The 22662-nt window shown below is 46.5% G+C and overlaps 1 protein-coding gene across 3 annotated transcripts; it reads left to right on the plus strand.

The window, feature by feature from the left end:
* Window positions 1-770: 770 nt before the first annotated feature.
* LOC133965826 (cullin-9) lies at window positions 771-20681 on the plus strand. Of its 3 annotated transcripts, none has more exons than XM_062400382.1 (45): window positions 771-911; window positions 2020-2721; window positions 2932-3086; window positions 3177-3770; window positions 4096-4237; window positions 4308-4552; window positions 4656-4842; window positions 4916-5098; window positions 5492-5690; window positions 5807-6008; window positions 6224-6414; window positions 6494-6690; window positions 6952-7091; window positions 7314-7402; window positions 7486-7591; window positions 7669-7896; window positions 8578-8668; window positions 8851-9022; window positions 9105-9210; window positions 9308-9403; window positions 9496-9671; window positions 10056-10189; window positions 10363-10548; window positions 10821-10850; window positions 11535-11671; window positions 11757-11939; window positions 12328-12485; window positions 12592-12790; window positions 12988-13156; window positions 14293-14438; window positions 14564-14690; window positions 14770-14975; window positions 15230-15489; window positions 15873-15990; window positions 16089-16337; window positions 16705-16845; window positions 17441-17605; window positions 17718-17881; window positions 17961-18054; window positions 18142-18216; window positions 18596-18706; window positions 18787-18904; window positions 18991-19124; window positions 19423-19514; window positions 19634-20681. In XM_062400382.1, the coding sequence occupies exons 1-45, from the start codon at window positions 779-781 to the stop codon at window positions 19833-19835; spliced, it is 7932 nt and encodes a 2643-aa protein (XP_062256366.1). In that variant the 5' UTR covers window positions 771-778; the 3' UTR covers window positions 19836-20681. The 3 variants fall into 3 exon arrangements, with proteins under 3 accessions (XP_062256366.1, XP_062256367.1, XP_062256368.1); XM_062400383.1 differs by having other exon boundaries at window positions 10824-10850; XM_062400384.1 differs by having other exon boundaries at window positions 4308-4498.
* Window positions 20682-22662: the final 1981 nt, after the last annotated feature.

Here is a 22662-nt window from a genome sequence, read left to right on the forward strand (position 1 = left end):
ACACCCTGTTAAAGCCCTATGAGATGAATTGTAATTTGTGAATATGGGCTATACAAATAAAATTTGATTGATTGATTGATTAGAACACTGGAGTGATAGTTGCTGGAAATGGGCCTCCACACACCTATATAGATATTTTATTAAAAACCAGACCTTTCCACCTAAAATAGTCATTAACCACATCAACACTATATAGAGTGTATTTTTGATTAATTTAATGTTATGTTCATTGAAAAAAACTATGCTTTTCTTTGAAAAATAAGCAAATTTCTAAGTGACCCCAAGCTTTTGAACGGGAGTGTATATAATACATATTAGATTAGATTCAACTTTATTGTCATTGCAAAGTACAAGTTACCCTAACCCTAACAAAATGCGGTTTAGCATCTAACCAGAGGTGCAAAAAAAATGGCAGTTAAAGTGCAGAGATGGAATATGTAAATAAATATGAAGTACAGCTAGAAATATAAATGGAATATAAATGGAAATATAAATGGAATATGAACAGTATTAAGAGGTAAGGTATGATATAAGAATGATGAATACACTAAGAGCAGGTTATATATATAAAAATATGAATACACTATAGGTGGGATAATACAGTAGGAATAAGTTAAGGGTATATATATTAATACTGTGGTTCCTACTCTTCCTGTTATTATCAGGGTTACATTGAATGTATGATGTGGCCCTGTCCTGCAGGGGGCAGTGCACTGTATGCACCGTCACACACAGTAGAAGAAGAGGGGCTCGATGCTCTTCCTGTTTCAGGGCGTTAATGCGCATCCAGCAACTCGAAGCTCCGGAGGAAACGAGCCGCTGCTTCCCGGGACACGACAGCTCTGGTCGGAAGAGGAAACAGCGGGTTCGGAGGAAAACTCAAGCCAGGGAAAAAGTCTGGGACTCGGAAGGTAAGAGCTCACATGTCGGCGGCTCTGCATTCAGGCCGGAGCGTGTCAGCTCGGCCGCTTCCCGGGCTGACCCGGGCGGACAGCTGGACAGGCCCGGTGCTCGTGACTCACATCCAGGGTCAGTGTCCCGGAGCTCGGCCCGACACGAAGCGAGCCCCGGCACTGACACAACAGCCCATCGGAGTCCGGTGGAACCGCAGCTGATGAAGTTCAGTAATACTTTAAAGCGATAGGAAACACAAGGTTTTATTTTAGACTTTGAATATGCGTCAGGATTCACGTCATATGACCCACATGTTATAATAATGACATCAAATATAACCTCCGACATTTGATCAAACACAAGATCAACTGTTAATCTGTTGACAGCCCGGAGAGTCGAGGGTTGGTGAGTCAGAGCTCAGGCTGAACTCAGGCGAACTTTATATAAACTTCCGTTTGTTCATCCCGAATTCACCAGAAGATTCGTCACCGACCAGCGACCACACTTTGATCCCATTCACATTGTTTTTACGGCTTCAATCATCGTTTTAACTCATCTGACGATTTTAAAACGGAGTTTGGTGTGACGTTTTCCGCACTTTTACTTTAAACTACCAGTGGGGGTTAACTAATGGACGACTCAGTGACGTGGGTTAGAGAAGCCGGTCCTTTGTTAACCAGGTAAAGAACCATTAAGTTTGCCGATCATGTGAAAAACCTGATCAGAGGTCGAGTCCTAACTGTCAGCCCGAGTCTGAGCTCATGCGTTCGGGCTGGTCTGAGGGTTAGTCCAGGTATTAGACGGAGCCCAGCAGCGGCTCGTAGTGTTAAAGCGGAACTGAAGAACTTGAGCGTGACCGTGAACGTGTCACTGCTGTTTACTCAACCTGTGCGGATTCACTTCAGTTGACTGGTTGATAGAGAAGGGGCACATCCCACTGGAGACGGAGAGAAGTCAATAAATTAATCTCTTTAACTCAGGCTCACCAAGGCTCCACTCCTCAACTTGTGACAAGAGGAGACCTTCACCATCTCTAATATCTCCTCCTTCCTCCTTCCTCTGTGTCCTCCTTCCTCTGTGTCCTCCTCTTCTGTCTTTACCTCTGATCCTCTGTTGTCTCGATAGCGACCATGGTGGGCGAACGCCGCAATGGGAACCTTCTGGTCCAGCTAGGCCCGAAGTTGCAGGCGTATCCTGAGGAGCTGATCCGCCAACGCCGAACCCATGATAGCCAAACAGAGTACCTGATTCGTTGGTGCCTCGTCACTATAGATGACGGCTCCAGCTCTGCGGGCGGGGCTAATGAGACAAGTGGGGCGGGTGGGGGCAGCTCTGGAGTGGGCGGGTCCAGCAGCTCCACATCAGGTGAATCCAAACCGGAGAACATCCTGATGTGGATGTCGACAGAGGATGTTTACGCCAACTGCCCCACTCTGCTGGGCAAGAGGAAAACAGACACACAGCGCCCCCTGCAGCTGTACGAGACGCAGCAGGGCGGTGAGACAGCAGATGGAGCCCAGAGGAGAAGTGGCGACGAGTTCCCGGCAGACGTCACCTTTGACGAGATGGAGCTGTCAGACATGAAGGAAGACGTGAAGAACCTGGTGTGTCGGGCAAGGAAGCAGATGGCAAAGAAGAGCGACTTCTCCATCAGCATCACTCACACCATCCACGTGCTGAGTGCCTACGCCGGCATCGGCTCGCTGGTCGGAGTCTTCAAGGAGACGGGCGCCCTCAACCTGCTGATGGAGCTGCTGTGCAACAAGGAGACACAGACCAGACGCAGTGCTGGGAAGATGCTCCGCGCTCTGGCCTCACACGACGCAGGTGAGATCAAAATAAAAACTTTATTTACAAGATCACTGTTAACTAGTGTTTCCATAGTGATGAACTGAACCTCTCACACGGTGTCTGTAACTCTAATGTAATATTCTACAGGCGCATGTTTTGTAATGGTTCTGTGTGAGTTATATCATCAGAGCAGCAGACAGGTGAGGAAAGGTGTGATGGCTTATCTTCTCATTTCCATCCCCGCAGGAAGTCGAGCATACGTCCTCCTGTCTCTTAGTCAGCAGGACGGCATCGAGCAGCACATGGACTTCGACAACCGCTACACGCTGCTGGAGCTTTTTGCCGAAACCACGTCCTCGGAGGAGCATGGCATCTCCTTCGAGGGGATTCACCTGCCTCAGGTGAGACACTGTTCAATGACCCCAACAGTAACCCTGCAGGAGGAGGAGTGGCGTTGCTTACTCTTATACGTTCTTCTTGTTGTATATCAGATTCCGGGAAAGCTACTTTTCTCTCTGGTTAAGCGTTACCTGTGCGTCACGTCTCTCATGGACAAACTCAACACAGCGGGGACGGATTCTATCTCTGACAGACAGGATGCCAGCCCCTCCACCAGCACCGGCCACCATACGGAGCACCTAAGGGTCCAGCGGGAGTTCGACTTCACCATGGCAATGGCAAATCTGATCTCAGAACTGGTCCGAGTGATGGGCTGGGACCGCAACCGCCTGCTCCCCAACGGCTCCACCCACTGCCCCGGAGGAGGAGTTGTCGGGGAAGAGCAGGTGGAGGAGGCGTCTCACCCTGTCCTCAGGTCCATCTTCCAGCCTCGATTCTGCACCTCCCCCATCGCTCTCCCCATCAGCTCCGCCGTCGCAGCCCCCGCCATCACACCGCCGAAGAAGAAGTTGGGAAACGGATTCAAAACACGCTCCGACTTCGCCTGCCGTTCAGCCTACGTGGAGTATGTCCAGGACAACCTAAAGAGCGGCATGATGGTCCGCATGCTGGAGGACTACGAGGAGGTGAGCGCTGGAGATGAAGGAGAATTTCGCTACAGCAATGACGGCTCGCCACCCGTTCAGGTGAGGAAATTAGTTAATCATTTAATCATCACAATCAATTTAAAGATTTCTTTTATTCACATGTTCAGATCATAAATCTTCATTTTAGTCATTCTTTGGCCATTGATGCAGCAGATGAGTGATGCTCAGTAAAACAACAGTTGATTCATGAACGATGAAAGAAGTTAGTGTTTTAAAATAGAAACTCACAGCTGGATGGTTGCAGCGCCCCCTGCTGTTGTAAAGACTGAAGTGAAAACTGAGGTTCAGAGGGAACAAAACTAAAAACTAAAGTTCGAAGTGTTTTGAATCAGTTCTGACCTATGTGTTTTTGTGTTGCATTAAGGTGTACTGGAACTCGCTGTCCAGGACATACTGGGTCCACTGGCATATGGTGGAGATTCTGGGCAGCGGCAGCAGCACTCAGGCCGAGAAAGAAACACAGGAAAAAGCCTCGTCCCTCACAGAGACGCTCAAACTCACCGCAGGTACAATCTGATTACTTGACACTCACCTGTATCCATCTGATCCAGAAACTGAAAAAAAAATTCTCCTCAGTGAATCAGACATTCTTCTCGAAGCCCCCGGGTGGTCTCTACTCGCTGCCCTACCTGTTGGAGGGTCTGCAAGCAGAGCCTGCAGCTCTGAGCCGAGCAGAGTGGTGGGAGATAATCTTCTTCATCAAGAAGCTGGAGCTGAAACAGCAGCAGGAAATGAATGGCATTCTGCTGCAGAGCCTTGAGGAGCAGGTAACACGCAGACAACACAGCAGTCACAGAAAATGCTGGGAAACTGAGCCTTTGGTACGTTGTGTCCATCAGTGAAGCTTAGAAAATAAAAACGGGAGGAGGTGGCTCAACTGTGTTGGGACAGGTTTCAGGTGAATACATTTGACTCTTCCTGCAGGATGGAGACCTTGACGACTCGTACCTGATCAGTCTCTCCGTCCCTGGAGACATGGCCAAGAAGCTGCTTCACTACCTGAAGCAGAAGCTGCCGTCGTCGTGTCTGAGCGACCTGCTGTGCTCCCACGCCTTCTCCAAACACTATCTGAAGAGAGGAGGAGGACGTCTGGAGGATGAAGAGCTGCTGGGTGAGGACGGAGACGCCACAAACTAGAGTTTGTTGTCAAGACGACACTGCTTACTCTCGCTCTCTTTTTTCAGCTGAAAGCTCTCTGACCTCATCAGCGCTGGGAGGAGGAGCACCAGGCTCCTCGTCGTCATCAGTCATGGGCTCTGTCTCAAAGAAACTGAAGAAGGAGGTTCCTGCCGATTCAGAGATGGAGAGCGAGCTGCCAGCAGAGGACGACAGGGAGCTCCCTGATGACCTGGAGCTCAAGATCACAGGTGAGCAGGCTTAGATACAGTACATATAACCTAAACAGCTGTTACCCACAGGGCCAATCACAGCTCAGATTTCTGTACCTCAGCTCTGTACTGAGAGTTTCTCTGCTCACAGGCAACGTGACAACACTCTTCATGACTCTGGCAGCCAACAGTTAGCTATTAGCTACTTTACACTCCAGAAAACATATTATATTCAAATTAAATAGACCCTAACCCTTAATTGTGATTATGTTAAATTCCAACTTACAATGTACCCTTTGTATTGATTTATCACCAATATCAGAAAAACCAACGATACCTAACCCTACAGGTGAGAAAGAGAAAGAAGATCTTCAGCTTTAAGTTTCTATCCATGTCTCTGTATCAACCGCTCTCAACCTGATCTCCCTGCAGTGTTTAATAACCTAATGGTCCAGGGGAAGAAGACGGCGTTGGAGAAGATGGGGGAGGTGGTGGACGTCTTGAGGAAGGGGGGGTCAGGCTCAGACCGGGCACAGCAGCTCGCTGCTGTGCTCTTCATCACCAGACTGATGGAGGAGAGAGGAGCGCAGGAGAAAAACTACATGAGGAGCGAATCTGCTCAGACCATTCGGTGAGAAACGCACCGCAACAGGGTTGCAAGGATTGGATAAGCTGGTCTAACAGAGAGGAGTGATCTAGGATAGATTCCTGACCTTGACGTCAGACTGATTCTGTTGGTTTCGACAGGGACAAGGTGCTGAAGCTGCTCGTGGAGCTTCTGTCGTCGTCGTGTAAAGACATGGTGATCAGCACGCTGAGACTCATTCACCTCCTCATGCTGAAATATGAGTGGAGAGTTTCCTTCGCCACTGAGGGCGGAGTCAAAGCCATCCTGACTTGCATGCAGGGGTTCTCGTCGGTCACACATGTTCAGCAGCTGGCGCTCGCGGTGAGAAATGTTCTCCGTGGCCATTTCGAAAAATAGCACACACACACACTCACACACTCAATGTATTTATGTATATACAGATATTGCTTCTAAAATATAACTTCATCATTAGATGGCACTGAATATTTGCATGACATCCTCAGTTGTTGTACATGTGAACTTAGACAAGTGGAGTTACTAATACTACATAGCTAACGTTAGCGTCCCCCTATCAGACTCTGAAGGTGATCACTGGAGCCAGTAAACACGACCTCCGCAGCGTCGGCAGTGGTCTTCCTCTCTCAGAGTCAGGCACTCAAATGATGTTGGAGATCTTTGCCAGCATCGGCTCGGCCACGCCTGAAGGCTCCCAAGGGCTGCTGGGAGCCATTCCCTCCGCCATCGACCTCATGCTCAAGACTAAAGGGTAACGTACCAACTCCCGGTTCAGGTTTTTCTGTTGCTGATTGCCTCCTGAGTGTTGATGACTGATTTCTTCTGTGCAGCTGCATGCTGTCAGTGCGTAATGGCCTGCTTGTTATCATCATGCTCATCTCCAACCATAAGAGTCTGGCGGAGCAGCTGGTAGCATGTGAAGTCACCACCGTCCTCAAGAAATGTCTGACTCTCTCCCGAGCGGAGACCATGCTTGCCATCATCGCTCTCAACCACATCTCCATGGTCCACAAACTGGAGAGCAAAGGTAAGAGTGTATAGGGTTAGGGTGCTTGGGGCAAGAAATTCCAAAAACCGCTGCATGACTTTGCAGCACCGTCGTTCACATTTAAACTATTATCATTTAAACTCAATCATGTAACCATGGGGTTTGATTTATTTATTCATTTAAAAAAAGTTACTAATTTATGACAAATTTATATTTAAATAACAGCAGACTCATTTCAATTTGCGAGGGTTATAAACAAAGCTCAATGTTTCTAAACTGTGCGTGTGTGTTCTCTTGTAGACGATCTTGAACAGCTGGATTTTGAGCTCCAGATGTTGGTTGTGAGTCTGAAGGAGCTGACAGCGACTAAAGAGGTTATTCAGACTCTGGAGCAGCTGTTGTGTGACGACGCCTCACAATTGGAGGATGAACGCAGTCAGGTACACACACACCTCACAGATTGTGCGATGGAGGAAACGTTGGTTCTTGATGTTAAAACTCAAAGATCCTTTGTTAGAGAAGATGCTTCGCTCTGAGTGTTTGTCATGAGACGTCTTTACATTCTACACATCCTGCGGTTTGATAACAGCGAAATAATTTAATGTAATATTCATAGCGACCGGATCATTATGGTTATTGATCAGTCTGTGTTTCTTGATCAGGTTACTCACAGTCGTGACACGTACCAGGACCTTGTTCGTCTAATGGAGCAGCACCGAGCCGACCGAGCCGTGCAGCTCTCCATCCTCAGGCACGGGCAAATCACAACCTGACCTCTATGTGGCGTTGTTGTTATCACAGTGATAAATCTTGACTTTGTTTTGATTCATGCAGGATCCTGAACAAGATCCTGGACAACTACCAGGAGGATGTGCTGCCGTGGCACGAAAGCATTGAGCCCTGCCTATCATCAATGACGGCATTCGTCAACGACAGAGAGGTGCCCTTCTGCAGTGTGACAATGGGAACTGAAACCAGCCTGCTGACATGAATTAACCTCCTGAGATTTGTCCTTAGGTGGTCCAGCAGTTTGTTCGCTTCCTGTACCGGCTGGCGTCTCTGAACAAAGACTACGCAGTGGTGATGTGTCGTCTGGGGATGAAAGACGCTCTGGTGAAAGCTCTGGACAAACATGGCACAAACCTGCTGCTCGTCACCGAGCTCCGTGACCTAATCTCCGACTGCGAGAAGTATGCCAGCCTCTACAAGAAGATGACCACCAGTGTCCTCGCCGGCTGTATACAGGTAACCACAGAGGGAGAGAGGGGCGGGGTAGAGATGCCCCTGTCCTATCAGTGAGGCAGTGAAGGGTCAAAGTAGGGCTGCAACCAACAACTATTCTGATAGTCGATTAGTCATCGATTATTGAAGCGATTAATCGGGTTATGAATGACACAAATTCTCAATTGCTGTTATTTAGCCAACATCTTTTAAATTTAGCTTGAGGTTGTTCGAGGCATGTGATGACTGAAAATTAAGACAATAAGATCGATACTTCATTAAAAAAAAATGTCTTAAAAGGGACATATTATGAAAATTCCACTTTTGTAGTGCTTCTACACGTTAATTTGGTATCTGGCATGTCTACCGTCCCAAAAATTCTTGAAAAAAAAAAACATCCCGCGACTTGTTGTGGTTCCTCTACGTGAGAAACTATACGCTAGAGTGCGTCGAATGGGAATACGACCAGAATTGACGTCACAGTCGGTCTACATGGCACAGCCCCTGCAGGTCCGAGAGCAGGTCCGCCCGACAGTTTTTTCGGGCTATGTTGAGGGTGAAGTTTTCCCCCGCGATGCTGTTGCAGCGGACGATGCCATTGGCCCATGTTTTGTCGCTATTGCACTTTTCAGAGATTGGAAGGAAGCGAGATGGCTCACACTTCGTAACTGGAGTCCTTTTTGTGGTCGCTGTTTTTTCTGCCAGATGGTTCTGGGTCAGATCGAGGAGCACCGCCGCAGCCATCAACCAATCAACATCCCCTTCTTCGACGTCTTCCTCAGGAACCTGTGCCAAGGTACATTAATCCACTTCCTGTTTGTGAGATGTCTCTGAGACAAACACTTACTGTACACACATCAATCTATCACAACCTAGTCACATGGTTACGTAATCACAGACACTCACACACAGACAAACACACACAAGTGAATCTTGAGGTTATGGCGTTTTGACAGCTGGAACTCGTGCTGTGTTCAGGGTCTAGTGTGGAGCTGAAGGAGGACAAGTGCTGGGAGAAGGTGGAGGTTTCATCCAATCACCATCGAGCTAACAAACTGACCGACAAGAACCCGAAAACGTACTGGGAATCTAACGGCTGCACAGGGTCACACTTCATCAACGTCTACATGCACAAAGGAGTCGTCATCAGGTGACACGCTTACACGCTAATACTGATACATGTGTGGGTACTGCAGTGTACTCACTGTGTGTGTGTCCGTCCGTCCGTGTAGGCAACTGGCCATCCTGGTGGCCAGCGAGGACTCCAGCTATATGCCGGCCCGGGTTCTGGTTCTGGGAGGAGACGACCCAACCAACATCAACACGGAGCTCAACATTGTGAGCCTCAACATCAAATCTACATGTTACCACGGGTACATATGTGTTGTAATAGACACAGATAAAGTGTTCATGTTGTGTTTGTGTGTCTGTGCAGGTGAACGTGACTCCTTCAGCCAGTCGTGTGGTTCTGCTGGAGAACATGTCTCGCTTCTGGTCCATCATCCAGATCAGGATCAAGAGATGCCAGCAGGTAAAAGTTCAGTTCATACTCTAGATCATACTCCAGTCCATGATTTAGCATAATCCTTCTGTAGTATCCTGACCCCTTGTCCTTTGTAACAGGGCGGGATCGACACTCGGGTCCATGGGTTCGAGGTTCTGGGTCCAAAGCCGACATTCTGGCCGGTGTTTAAGGAGCAGCTCTGTTGTCGGACGTACCTGTTCTACAGCACTAAGGCTCACACCTGGTGTCAGGAAGTGATGGACGACAAGACGCAGCTGCTGCAGCTCTTCAACAAGTAACCACCTCCAATAATACTATTAATGCACTTATAACACTGTAGTAATGATAGTCATATGACAGAAATATAGCATTGCTCCTAGTTAAGCAACACTATTTGTTTCCAGTCTTTATGCTAAGCTAGTCTAGTGCTGCTGGAGTAAGAGTACTGGAGTAAGTAAAAAATAAGGTCAGGAGACACATGACCTGGAGAGTTTCAGGCTGATGTGGGGAAACAGAGAGGATCTCTGCTCCTTCACAGACCAACAGCTGGAACATGGACATGTACTTCATTTATAATTTTTCTATGAGAACATAAACTGTATGTAATTTTATCATGTATCCTTCAGTGTAATTAGTCTCTCTCTCCCTCTCTGTGTGTGTGTGTGTCTCTGTGGCTCAGACTGAACAGCGCTCTAAGACATGAGCAGATGTTTGCTGATCGTTTTCTTCCTGACGCTGAAGCAGCTGAAGCTCTTGGTCGGACTTGCTGGGAAGCTCTGATCACCCCAATCGTCCATAGCATCACACAGTCAGGTACACAGATGCACACAGACATACACAGTAGTCAAGTATTATTTGTTAATTATTTTGTAAGTTTGTGTTTGAAAATTGCTCTTTTACAATAAAGTTCAGTCTTCAGTTTGGTTGTCACAGAAAAGGTAAAACACTGAAGCTTGTCCTCGCATATGCTCTTTTTTTTTACCCAGAATCCTCAGCGTCTAGCCCTCTGTCCTGGCTGCTCAGCGAGTACCTGGATAACACTGAGTCAGCCCGTCGCTGCAAAAGTCGGGCGGCCATCTTTAACTCCAGAGTGAGACGTCTCACACACCTGCTGGTTCACGTGGACACGAGTCAAATGGACGGCGAGGAGCTGAAACCGCCAGTCAAATCGAGTGAGTCTGAAACGCCACATTGTTTGTTGTGCTGTCTTCTTCGTTTAGATCATCTGTGATCAAACATTGTCACTGAGCACAAGGAGACCTAGCAGCACGCTGGGAAGGAACAGCGTTTCTATTTAAATCTAAATTGTAAGGGAAAGTAAATGTTTCTTCCTGAGACTGACTTTAATGTGGTTTGTCATTTCTCATCACATTTCATCTGTTTAAAATAAGATTTTTACTCCATGTGTAAAGGCCTATTTTTTTTTTTTTTTTTTTTTTTTCAGAAGGTCTCAACAGAAGCAAAGAGCAGAAGAGTAAGTAACTATTCATCGGCTCATCTGCATTATGTGCATTATCTGCTCTGTGACATTTTACCTGTCCAGACGAGGAGAGGAAATCATCACATCGCCCTCTGCAGCAGAGATTAACTGAAAACATGCGACTGTGGCGCTTCTGATCCTAAAAAACACGATACACACAAATAGTGTCATTTGAAAATTAATCAAACAAAAACAGGAACTTTCCTAGGGACTATTTTAAACAGCAGCTTAATAGACTTAATAGTGTTGCTGTAATAATTTGTTCATTTATGCCATAATATAGAAGAAAAGCTGAAAAATACTCTCACTGATGTTTCGGTTCCACCCTCTGCCTTTTTTTATCTTCAGCTTCAAACTCAAACTTCAGCTTTTATGATCTGATTTTGTAATACCTGTAGTGTTTAGCACAGGGCAACACTTTCTTCTTGCTTCAAACAAACAACGCTGATGTCATCAGGACACATTCTCATTTTCCTTTAGTTTGGACTGTTCTTATTTTGTAGGCACATTTCCTGTTGCCACTAGCACTAATCTTTTAAGATAGACTTAAGATAGAAAGGAAGGACCGAGCATGTCAAGAGCTTCTTCCGTTTTATTTTTCGGGCATTTCTTTTCATCTGATTTTCCTTGTTTCAACTGTCAATGATAATTTCTTTCAATTTTCAACTTCTCTTCCAGATGGTAAAGATGGTAAAAACAAGGATGCCACCTCTGCCTCGTCTTCCTCTTCATCTTCCTCAGCAAAGCCCAAAGTGAAGAGCAGCAGTAGCATTGCAGGCATCGCCCTCTGTTGGCAGGGGGTGGTAAAGCGCCAGGTAAGAACATCATGTTTATATCTGAACATCAGTGGATCGTCGTGTGGTTCGGTCCAGATGTTGAATCCCCCACCCCTACCCCCAGGTAAAGAAGTTCCTGGAGTTGAGCTCTAGGCATCCCGACTTCGTGGAGCGCTACCGGACTCTTTACCTGCGGCTGAAGAACGCCATGGAGGAGCTGTTTGGGCAGCAGACGGCGTTTGTCCTCGCCCTTCGACACGGCTTCTCTGCTGCGCTGCTACAGCTCTCCATCCTCCGAGCCATGCATGTAGGTCCTGACAGAATTAAGTCTGGTTTATTTTCACGATCTGAACCGTGCATGTACCTCCTGACAGGAGTAAGTCTTGTTTAACCTCTGGATATAAAATAGTTTTGAAGCAAACGTGCCTCATAACACCCAGTTTCCCTTTAGGATCAAATTTACAGATATATATATACCAGGTTTAAGTCAATGATCTACATTGCTCTACAAGATGTAAATGCAGCTTTGTTTTATTCCGGTTTAACTGGTCCTGGATAATTATTTAGATTTTTTTTCACACTTATTATTAAAACATAATCGACTGAAGCACTTCCTCCTCTTCTACCTATAACCAGTTTAAACTGGGGCTTACTTGATCTCTCCAGTGTGATAACGCAGTTTTGTTCGTGTGCAGGTGAGTGAGCGTTTTGCTCAGTACATCGATCAGATGATTCAGGCTGGCGGCGCGGCGTCCGGAACCGTGGCAACTCTGGAGCGGCTGCAGCAGTTTCTGGAGCCGATGCTCTTCCTGTCGGGCCTGGAGCTCGCCAACACCTTCGAACACTTCTACAGGTGCGAGCATCACTAGACAATGGACCACAAGCAGTCAAACGCAAGTCAAACACAGCAACATGTCGGTATGAAAACTGATGGCATAAAGCCCTTTTTCTCTCCTCAGGTACTACCTGGGCGACCGACTGCTGGCTCAGGGCAATGTTTGGTTAGAGAACGCTGTCATCAATCAAATCGGCAGCTGCTTCCCAAATCGCTTCCCTCAGCAGATGTTGAAGAACCTGAGCGAGTCTTCTGAGCTGCAGCAGGAGTTTCACCTGTACAGGCTGCAGCAGCTCGACTGCCGACTGCAGGAGCACGACCAGGTGAGCAGGAAGACACGCCTCCTCCTCGTGGTTGTTTTAATGTCATTTAGGTTTTAGTTTTTTGAATGCACCAACTGTTGATTTTATATTCATTTAAACTGAGATAGTAAACTGCGTGTGAAGTGAACAGATGACATCATACTGGAGATTTGATTTGAAGTCAGTTTTTTATCTCAGTCCTTTTCTTGTTGCCGTAGATGACGCAAGAGTGGGAGGAGTCAGAGGATGAGGCCGATGCCCAGGTTCTGGTTCTGTCTCCTCGTTGTTGGGCTGTGTCCTCGCTCTGCTTCCTGGACGAACCAGCAAAACATTTTTCACCGGAACTTTGCTCCTATCTGCACCAGTTCACCCAGTTCTACACTCACAGTTAGTTCCAGTTCACCAATTCTTTGGCCAAACTTTATTAATAATAATACATTTTATTTATAGGCCCCTGTCACAGCACTAAAGGTCACCTCACAAAGCAGAGGTAAAAAAGGATTTATGTTTATAAACATGGATTAAAGGCATAGTTCACACAAAAGGAAAATTGACAGGCTAAACAGTGTTGCAGCCAAATCAGTAGAATTGAAATGACTGGTGCCTCGTTGTCCAAATGTAAAAAACTACAGAAAAAAACCCACAAAAGGCACCATCCTGCTCCGGTGGTCTCATCCAAGTTTCCTAACCCCAAACATTCGATTCTGTCTTTAGCATAAATGTCAGCTGTGATCCATCCGAGAACGCGGCCCCAGAGGAGGATAACCGAGACATTTAGGCTGGTGATGTAAATGATGCCACTTCGAGTCATTTAGGACTGTCTGGGCTTACAGACACTTGGATGACACCACCGGAGCAGTAGGGAGGTCTTTTGTGTTGATCTGTTTTTACATGTTTGAAGAATCGATCACCATTGACTTCAACTGTCTTGATTTACCTGCAACACTGTGTATCCCTGAAATTCCCAAAATGTTTTGTTTACCCAAACACTTCACCAATCCCTCCATCATTTCTATATAGTTTTTTTTTTTTGGTTGAACTATTCCTTTAAGAGCTCTCAGGACTTGTTCACACCTGGGTCGGTTCAGAGCTTCAGACTCTTTCACTGTTCCAGAGTGAAAACACTGTGTTGGATAGTTTGGACTTTTGGACCAATCACAGGAGGTACCCTACTTCTGTGGAGTACTGCACCCGAAGGTGCTGATACCATCATGATGTTACCTTGGCAACCAAATGAAGTTTCATTGATTTCCTCCATCCACCAGAAAGACTGATATGCCCCCAACCGACAACATGCCGCCATCAGACGCCGTCTACAAGCCAATCAGAGTCAAGTATAGGTAGACGCAGCCCACGTAGGGGATGTTTGTCCCTAAATTACAATGGAAACCAAAACGAATGCGTGAAGCGTTGCTCAGACTGAGTGAGAAAACATGTCGGCCTCCATGACGAGCTTATTATTGTTCCTGGTGTGCATTGCTGTAGTGATGACATCATAACACTGATGTTTGTGTGTGTGTCAGGTCAGTCCATGTGTGGTCTGAGTCACTCAAAGCCTCGGCGGCTGCAGTGGACGTGGCTCGGACACGCTGAGCTTCAGTTCGGCTGCTGGACGCTGCACGTGTCTACGCTGCAGTTGTTCATCCTGCTGCAGCTCAACGAGCAGGAGGTGACAAACACACACACACACACACACACACACACACACACACACACACAGTGTCTGTGTGATGTGGATCCTCTGGTCAGGCTCATCTGTCCTCAGTCGTTGTGATGTCACTGACTGTGTTTCAGGAGGTTCAGGTGGACGCTCTGCTGCAGGCGACAGGTCTGTCAGCCGCCATGTTTCTGCATGCTCTGATGCCGCTCATCAGTGAGGGAGGACCGCTGATCTGCAGCCAGCTGGATGATCCCTGCCAAGGTCAGACAAAGACACACACACACACACACACACCTTTACACACCCTCCCCCTCATCTGACTCACTTTCTGTCTCCTCAGGTGTGGTGAGTTTGAACCAGCAGGTGGCGGCTCGCAGTCTGGACGGCGCCCCAGAGTCGCTCCGGCTGCTGCCCGCACAGACGTACCTGAACGTGGACGAGGATGCGGCCAGGTCGCTGGAGAGGAAGAGGAACTATATCTACTGCCTGATCGTTCACATCATGAAGCAGGAGAAGGAGATGCACATCGACAACCTTGTCTTTAAGGTCAGAGGTCACACCACAGTCACATGGACATTTGTTTTTATTTTGAAAGAACAGGAGCTTTTATTTTGTTGGTCTGACTCGGTTTAAACTGAACTCATGTTAAAGCATCATGGAAAACGTAGCTCCAGAATTACATAAACTAAATTTTTATGTTGAAACCAAAACATTTGTGTTCCATCAACTTGTCCTGCAGCGCCCTGCTCAGGTCAGATTTGCTAACATCTCTCTGTGTTCATGTCTTGTCCGTCCTCCAGGTTCTAGAATCGTGTCAGAAACAGGATGCGTCTCGTTCTCCGGGTGCAGGTCGTTTCAGCTGTAGCACCAGCGACGTGCTCTCCTGCATCATGCATGTCATCGGTAAAGGCTGCATCCGCCGCAATGACGAAAACCCGCACATCGTGGAGTTCCTCCCTGAGGACCCGTCCACTCCGAAGAAGGGTCAGGCCCAGTTCTGCTTGAGCCGCACTGAATTAAGGAAGGACAACGCCACCACCGGAAACCAAGCTGATATTCGGTGTGACATCCGACCCTATACACTATCAATTTGCTGTCAGGGGTTATTTAAGTTAGTTTAGTGTCTCAGCGACTTCATCATCTTCACAACCATCCTCAGTTCATCTGTTCTTAAAGGAACAAACATCATCAGGTCTTTATTTTTTTTATCATTTTATTGATTGTGTGTGTGTGTGTGTGTGTGTGTGTGTGTGTGTGTGTGTGTGTGTGTGTGTGTGTGTGTGTGTGTGTGTGTGTGTGTGTGTGTGTGTGTGTGTGTGTGTGTGTGTGTGTGTGTGTGTGTGTGTGTGTGTGTGTGTGTGTGTGTGTGTGTGTGTGTGTGTGTGTGTGTGTGTGTGTGTGTGTGTGTGTGTGTGTGTGTGTGTGTGTGTTTGTGTGTGGCAGCCTGGCTTCAGGTCTGCAGCCGTTTGAGGATGGCGTTCTGGATGCGGTTCTCTTCTCGATGGGTCGGACAATGACACAGGAGGAAGTCTGTCAGCTGATGCAGAGGACGGTCCAGCAGGTGAGTTTGATTTCATGTGACTCAGCTGTTTCTCTGGTTTTCTGACATCTGTGGACGCAGGTCAGTTCTCTCAGTTGATCTGATCTCGGTCTCTTCAGGTTTCTGGGACTCTGAGTCTTGACCTGGACCGGGCTGAGCACCTGCTGGTTCACTGTAAGTGGAACGTGGACCTGCTGGTGCAGCGCTACACCGACGACCCGGACTCCCTCATCATGGCCGCCGGCATCAAGTGCAGAAACCCTCAGCCGCCACCGAGCCCCGCCTCCACCTGCCCCGTCTGCCTGGGCCCCTGCAACGCCGCCACGGAGCTGGTCCCCTCGCTGAGCTGCATGCACTACTGCTGCAAGGTGTGTGTGCTTGTGTGATCCTCCACAGATATCTTTGTGAGGACCATTTGGATCCTGCACTCTATATAGGGAGGACATTTTGACTGGTCATCACTTTCTGACCCACTTTTAATGGACTGTTTGGATCATGTGAATTTATTTTTATTTTTTTTTGGTGTGAAAATAATAACAAGTCATTTAAACTATATTCAAGATTTTACAATCATTGTAGTAATTTTTAGTTCCTTATTAATGGAGAAAATACTTCATTTGTGGGTCTCGCAGCTTGCCGGTGATTTCCATGGCATTCTGGGAAATTCTTATAGCCCTCGGTTTGAAAAATTGGTCTAAAAAATCTCAGTTTGGAATGTGTGTGTGTGTTTTCTAGTCGTGCTGGCAGGAGTACCTGACGGCGAGGATCGAACAGAACCTAGTGATGAACTGTAACTGTCCAATCACAGACTGCCAGGCTCAGCCCACGTCTCATTTCTTTCTCAGCATCCTCACTGACAAAGACACTGTCGCCAAGGTAACGTATAGCTTGACTCTGTCTCCTCAGTTGGACAGACGCTGTGTCTCAGTTGGACAGACGCTGTGTCTCAGTTGGACAGACGCTGTGTCTCAGTTCAGCGTCGCCTCCTTTCGAGGCTGCATTTGAACAGCGATTCTGTCGCTGCAGCACAACTAGACATTTCGAAGTCTAATGTTTCCTTCCAACCAGGAAGCAATGGAGCAACTGAGGCTCCATCAGGTGAATCCTTCCCAACATATCCCATCATTCACTGCGCTGGAGAGACTAACTGTTATTTAAAGTAGTAATGACATTTTTTTATTTTAAATGCAACCAAAGTCGGCTCCGAAGGATGCAGCCGCTGAATTGAGACACAGCAATGGAGGAGACAGGGTTATGACCTGTCCTGCAGACAGACAGCAGGGGGCGATCCAGCTTCGGATGGAGAGTCAATAAATAAATAGCTTGTCACTTCCTGTCTGTGAATTGTTTCAAATTAATTAGTATGCAGAAGATTTCACAATAAAAGTCAAATGGAAGTCCAAACAATAGGTTGATGTAAATGAGAACCCGATCCAACTCTCCTCCTCCTCTCGTCTCCTCCTCCTCCCAGTATGAGAAGGCCATGTTGCGGGTGTACGTAGAGTGTTGTTCCAACCTGACGTGGTGCACCAACCCTCTGGGCTGTGATCAGATTCTATGTACGGAGAACATGGGCAGCATGGGAACCTGCTCCAAGTGCCGCTGGTCGTCCTGCTTCAGCTGCAACTTCCCCGAGGTCAGAGGTCACAGCCAACTACACGTCAGACCGACACACGCACACTTAAGTCTTTGTTGAATGTGCAGACCAGTAGGCTGATTTGATGACCTCTGACCTCTATGATCTTTAGGCACATTATCCATCCAGCTGCAGCCACATGTCTCAGTGGATGGACGACGGAGGATTTTATGAGGGGATGAGTTCAGAGGCTCAGAGCAAACATCTCGCTAAACTCATCTCCAAACGCTGCCCGAGCTGCCAGGCTCCGATAGAGAAGAACGAGGGCTGTCTGCAGTACGTACACACAGACCCTACACACACACACTGTACACACACACACAGGATGACTCAGCTTTTCTCCTTCCCTCCTCAGTATGACGTGTGCCAAATGTAACCACGGGTTCTGCTGGCGATGTCTGAAACCATGGAAACCAACGCACAAAGATTACTACAACTGCTCTGCCATGGTGAGTTTGAACATGTGCTGCCCTGATGAGGAAATGATGGACACTTGTAGTTTAAACTGATTTATCATGATGGTGTTTTTAATGCAGGTGAGTAAAGCAGCACGTCAGGAGAAGAAGTTCCAGGATTATAATGAGAGATGCACATTCCACCATCAGGCCAAGGTACAACCAGCAGGGTGGAGGGCTTTTGTTGTGAAACAGGAAGATGATTCATAATTCTGATTTCAACCCTGGCTCGAAGGGAAGCAACACAAAGGAGAAAAAAGTTGAATAAACCAGTTCATGAACTAAACAATAACAACGAAAAGAAAATTGTGGAAGCTGTGCTCCTGAGGAGCCTGCTGAAGTTAGAGCTTGTGGACATGCTCTTCATCTTCAACCTACCACAGATTAGCAGCACAGGGTTCAGGGGCATAACAGGATTTTTTTTTATCAACTGTGTTTGTGTTTTCAAATGTCGAACAGGAAGTTGTCTGTGGTTTTTATTCGTAGACCTTGCATCCGTGAAACATCGGCATTGACGTTTGGTTTGTTGTTTCAGGACTTTGCCATCAACTTGGAGAACAAAGTGTCGTCAATTAATGAAGCTCTGCAGATTAAGTCGCTGACCTTCGTCATCGACGCCTGTAAAGTCCTCGCTCAGGCTCGGAAGGTAGAACCATCGTCGTGGATGTAATCATCGGAGGTGCTGGCTCTGTTGATGTTAACTGTGCCCTGCTCTGTCGTCTGCAGGTACTCGCTTACTCCTGCGTCTACAGCTACTACAACCAGGAGACGGAGAAGATGGACGTGATGGAGCAACAGACGGAGGCTCTGGATCTTCACACCAATGCTCTGCAGATCCTGCTGGGTGAGACTGTCCTTCATCATCATCCTCGTTATAGTCATTGTCCTCGTCATCATCATAAAGTTTCTGAACCTGCCGTGTTTTCTCAGAGGAGACGTTGCTGCAGTGCACGGACCTGGCCTCGTGTGTGCGGCTGCTGAAACCAGATCACCTGAACACCGGACTGGAACTGATCCGACGCATCCAGGAGCGTCTGCTCGCCATCCTGCAGCACTCCACCCAGGTGACCGGCTGGAGCCAGTTCAAAACCAGTTTACAACCAGTGTACAACCAGACTACAATGTACACACCGGTCTGACTGAAAACTGGTGTGAAACCATTTGAAAGCATATTGGATTTAACCTGGTTCTTTCTTAAATAAACTTAAAGCCAGAATCGCATCTGAGGTAACCAGTTTAAATACAGAATATTGAACAAGTTCAGAAAACTTAAGTCAATAGAAATGTAGTTTTAGCACATGTTAAAACGATCAGAACATTTCCTGAAACTGTCCCGAATGTTTCCTATTTCTGTGGTTGCAGGACTTCCGGGTGGGTTATCAGACGAAGAGCAGTCAGGAACTAGACTCGCCTCAGGCGTCCAACCTGTCCAACCACGGTGACGCCAACAAAGTGTGAGTATCTGTGAGGATTCTCAGTCGTCCAGCTCGTTTTTATCAGAAGTTGAACATGCATGTCTATGTGCACTTGTAAAAGTTCTTTATAAAAAGGAAATCTTGTGATGACTCCTCAGCTCTAAGTCAGAGGCTGTAGACTCGGATAACAACAACAACACAGGAGAGGAGGCTGGCGAGGATGAGGATGACGAGTACGATGAAGAATTCGTCCCCGAGTGGCACGAGGACTACGACGAGGATGACATAGACGAGGACGACTTCTTCTCTGATGACGACGAGTCTGAGAATCTGGAACGGGACTTTAGCCCCTTCGACTGACCCATAGGGAAGTAAAAAGTGTTTGAGGAAGAATGGTATAGGACGGGTCGGCCCTACCCCCTCTTCACCACTATCCAGTATCCTGTAAACGATGGAAGACGGACAGGTGGGTGTCCTCCTTCCCCTGAAACCCCGCCCCCGAACACAGCTGCACTGCTTCGCCACTCGCTGTTTTTCACCTGTGATGTCGTCATGTCAGAGCACGAGACGACGAGGGTCACAAGGCTGAGAAAAACAAAATGTTCTGACTTTCACCTGTACATTTTTTTTTATTAAATAAGTTCATTGTTAATTTTTACGTCAAGGTCAAGATTTGACATTTTTTGAGAAACAATTTGAACCAGTTCAGCCTGAGTTTGATTTAAATTTTATGATCATTACTAAAATCGCAGCAGAACAGTTTTTCCTTGTCCCTTGTTATCCTCGTCGGCTCGTTCTTGGTTCTGAACCTTTTCTGCTTTATGATCAGAAGGAGATGTTTTAAAAAAGGACGAGATTTATTAATCCATAATCCTCTCGTTTATCTTTTCGTACCTGTTGCTACCTTGTCTTTGGTCGTCACCTGTTCTTTGGTTTGTTTTTACGATGGAGGTTGTCTTCGTTTGAGAGGAAATAATTAAAGCAACATTAACAGTTTTCTACGTGTATGAAGAATCTGCAATAACTGATCTATTGATTATTCACTGTCATTTGTTAAACAAAGACTGTCGGGATGTTTCTGGTTTGTTGTCGAGCGACATCTGATGTTACTCTGTAATTTAGACAGATGTTATATTCATATGGTCGAAGTCTGAACAAGTTCTGTTTCTTGCAAAAATAAATAAAAGCTTTTTGTGCTGCGCTGCAGCTCGACTCCGAGTTCTCCTTTAACTCAACCACATTCATTAAAGACCCAGACATTTATTATCATTTAACCTTTTTATTATTTATCCATATATCATTAACACTTCAAGCTCTCCAGACTGAATTCTTCTAAGTTCAGCAGGAACCAGAGTTTAAGTTTCTGCACTCTCTGATCTCATGTATTTCAAACAGAGCAAAGTTTATTACTTGGCCCTAAACACCTTTGAGATACATAATCTAATAATGAAGCTGCTCTAGACGACATTGTCTTTACTTCCAATGAAACCACATCTTTGATCCTGATCTGTCCTTTGATTCCCATTTAAAACACATTTCTAGGACTGCCTTCTTCCTAGAACCCACCCTTGCACATAATTTATAACTATTACTGGCACTATCACCAATCTGCACCTTAAAACCACACATAACTACTGTATATATTGTTTTTTTATATTGTTCGATATTGTTGCTTTTAATTTGTTTGTAAAGTATATATATATACATGGCAATAAAAATAATTCTGATTCTGATTCTGATTTCTTAACAAGACGTAGAAGAACGAGTCCACGTCTTTATTCCATCCAGACATGATTCTTGTAATTCATTATTATCCGGCTCCAGCAGGACGTCGTTTAAGGCTGCAGTTTGTCCTAAATGCTGCAGGAAGTGTCCTGATAAGAACCAGGGACAGAGACCACATGTGTCCTGTGTTAGCTCCACTACACTGACTTCCTGTTACATCAAGAATAGAATTTAAAATCCTCCTCCTCACCTACATTAATAACACTGCACCATTATACCTCAAAGAGCTGATCGTACCTTATCACCACTAGAACCCTGAGCTCCCAGAATTCAGGCTGTTGTCCCTAAAGTCTCTAGAGGAGGAGGAGGAGGAGGAGGAGGAGCCAGAGCTTCAGCATCAAGCTCCTCTGCTGTGGAATTACTCCCACTTTCAGTTCGGGAGGCAGACTCCATCTGTACGTTTAGGAGTAAAACCTTCCTTTAGGATAAAGCTTCTAGTTAGAGCCGGTCCAGGTTTGTCTTAGACCTGATCTCAGTTCTGCTGCTGTAGGTCTTCAAGGTCGGGGTCACATGACACACGGAGCTTCTCTTTCCAGCTTCTCCTTCCTCTTCTCCATCCTTATCTCATCAAAGATATTTATATATCTTAACAGTAAATGTTACTGACTTCACTTCTCCCCCAGAGTCACTTTGCCTCATAGTCCGCAGATCCACATCGGGATCCTGATGGTGGATCCTGATGGTATCAGTGGACAATGACTGTGGACGATAGTGGCATCAGATCTTGATGGTGGATCCTGACCATGGTTGATCCTGATCGTGGACTATGATCACAACTAGACTGCTTGATATATAAGATTTCTCCTCAGATTCTGGACCATTACTGACAATAATCCATCAGGTCATTGACCTTCAGTTCTGCTTCAAAGTGTTTATTCTAATCAAAGCTGTAAAGACTCTGATCTTTCTGATGTCCTCTGTGACACGGGACAACTGTTGACTAGAGTCCGTCCTGGGAGACGGGTCCTCACATGTGTCTCTGAGGTTTCTACCTTCTTCACCTGTTGAAGGTTTCAGTAGTTTGACTCTTGAGGGTGAAGAACAGAGGACGTCTCACTGGTTAAAGACAAGGACACAAACTGGGACCTGTGAATATGGCCTCTACAAATAAAATTTGATTGATAATAATTGACTCCATACTTACTACTGGATTTAATATAGAACAATAACACACTGTTCAGAAGAATGAAGGGAGAACTTCTATCACACATCAGGTCTTAATGATTCGTCCTGCTTCTGCCTCCATTTCACCAGTTACTTTGATTTGCATCAAATCAGAGGGATTGGTTCAAAACCACTGGTTCTGCTGAGGAGCACATTGATGTCTGAAGTTGAACTTTACACTGTGAACATTAAAGTACCTTCACTTTACTGAGCTCTGATGACCATTTGGATCCTGCAC

The sequence above is a fragment of the Platichthys flesus genome, chromosome 12, assembly GCF_949316205.1.
Source record: "Platichthys flesus chromosome 12, fPlaFle2.1, whole genome shotgun sequence".
Lineage (NCBI taxonomy): Eukaryota > Metazoa > Chordata > Actinopteri > Pleuronectiformes > Pleuronectidae > Platichthys > Platichthys flesus.

Bases quoted from the DNA above. Each gene is read 5' to 3' on its own strand.
- LOC133965826 (XM_062400382.1), top strand. From the start codon at position 779: ATGCGCATCCAGCAACTCGAAGCTCCGGAGGAAACGAGCCGCTGCTTC. The intron at 912-2,019 runs GTAAGAGCTCAC...TTGTCTCGATAG, and splicing joins AAAAGTCTGGGACTCGGAAG to CGACCATGGTGGGCGAACGC. The intron at 3,087-3,176 runs GTGAGACACTGT...GTTGTATATCAG, and splicing joins AGGGGATTCACCTGCCTCAG to ATTCCGGGAAAGCTACTTTT.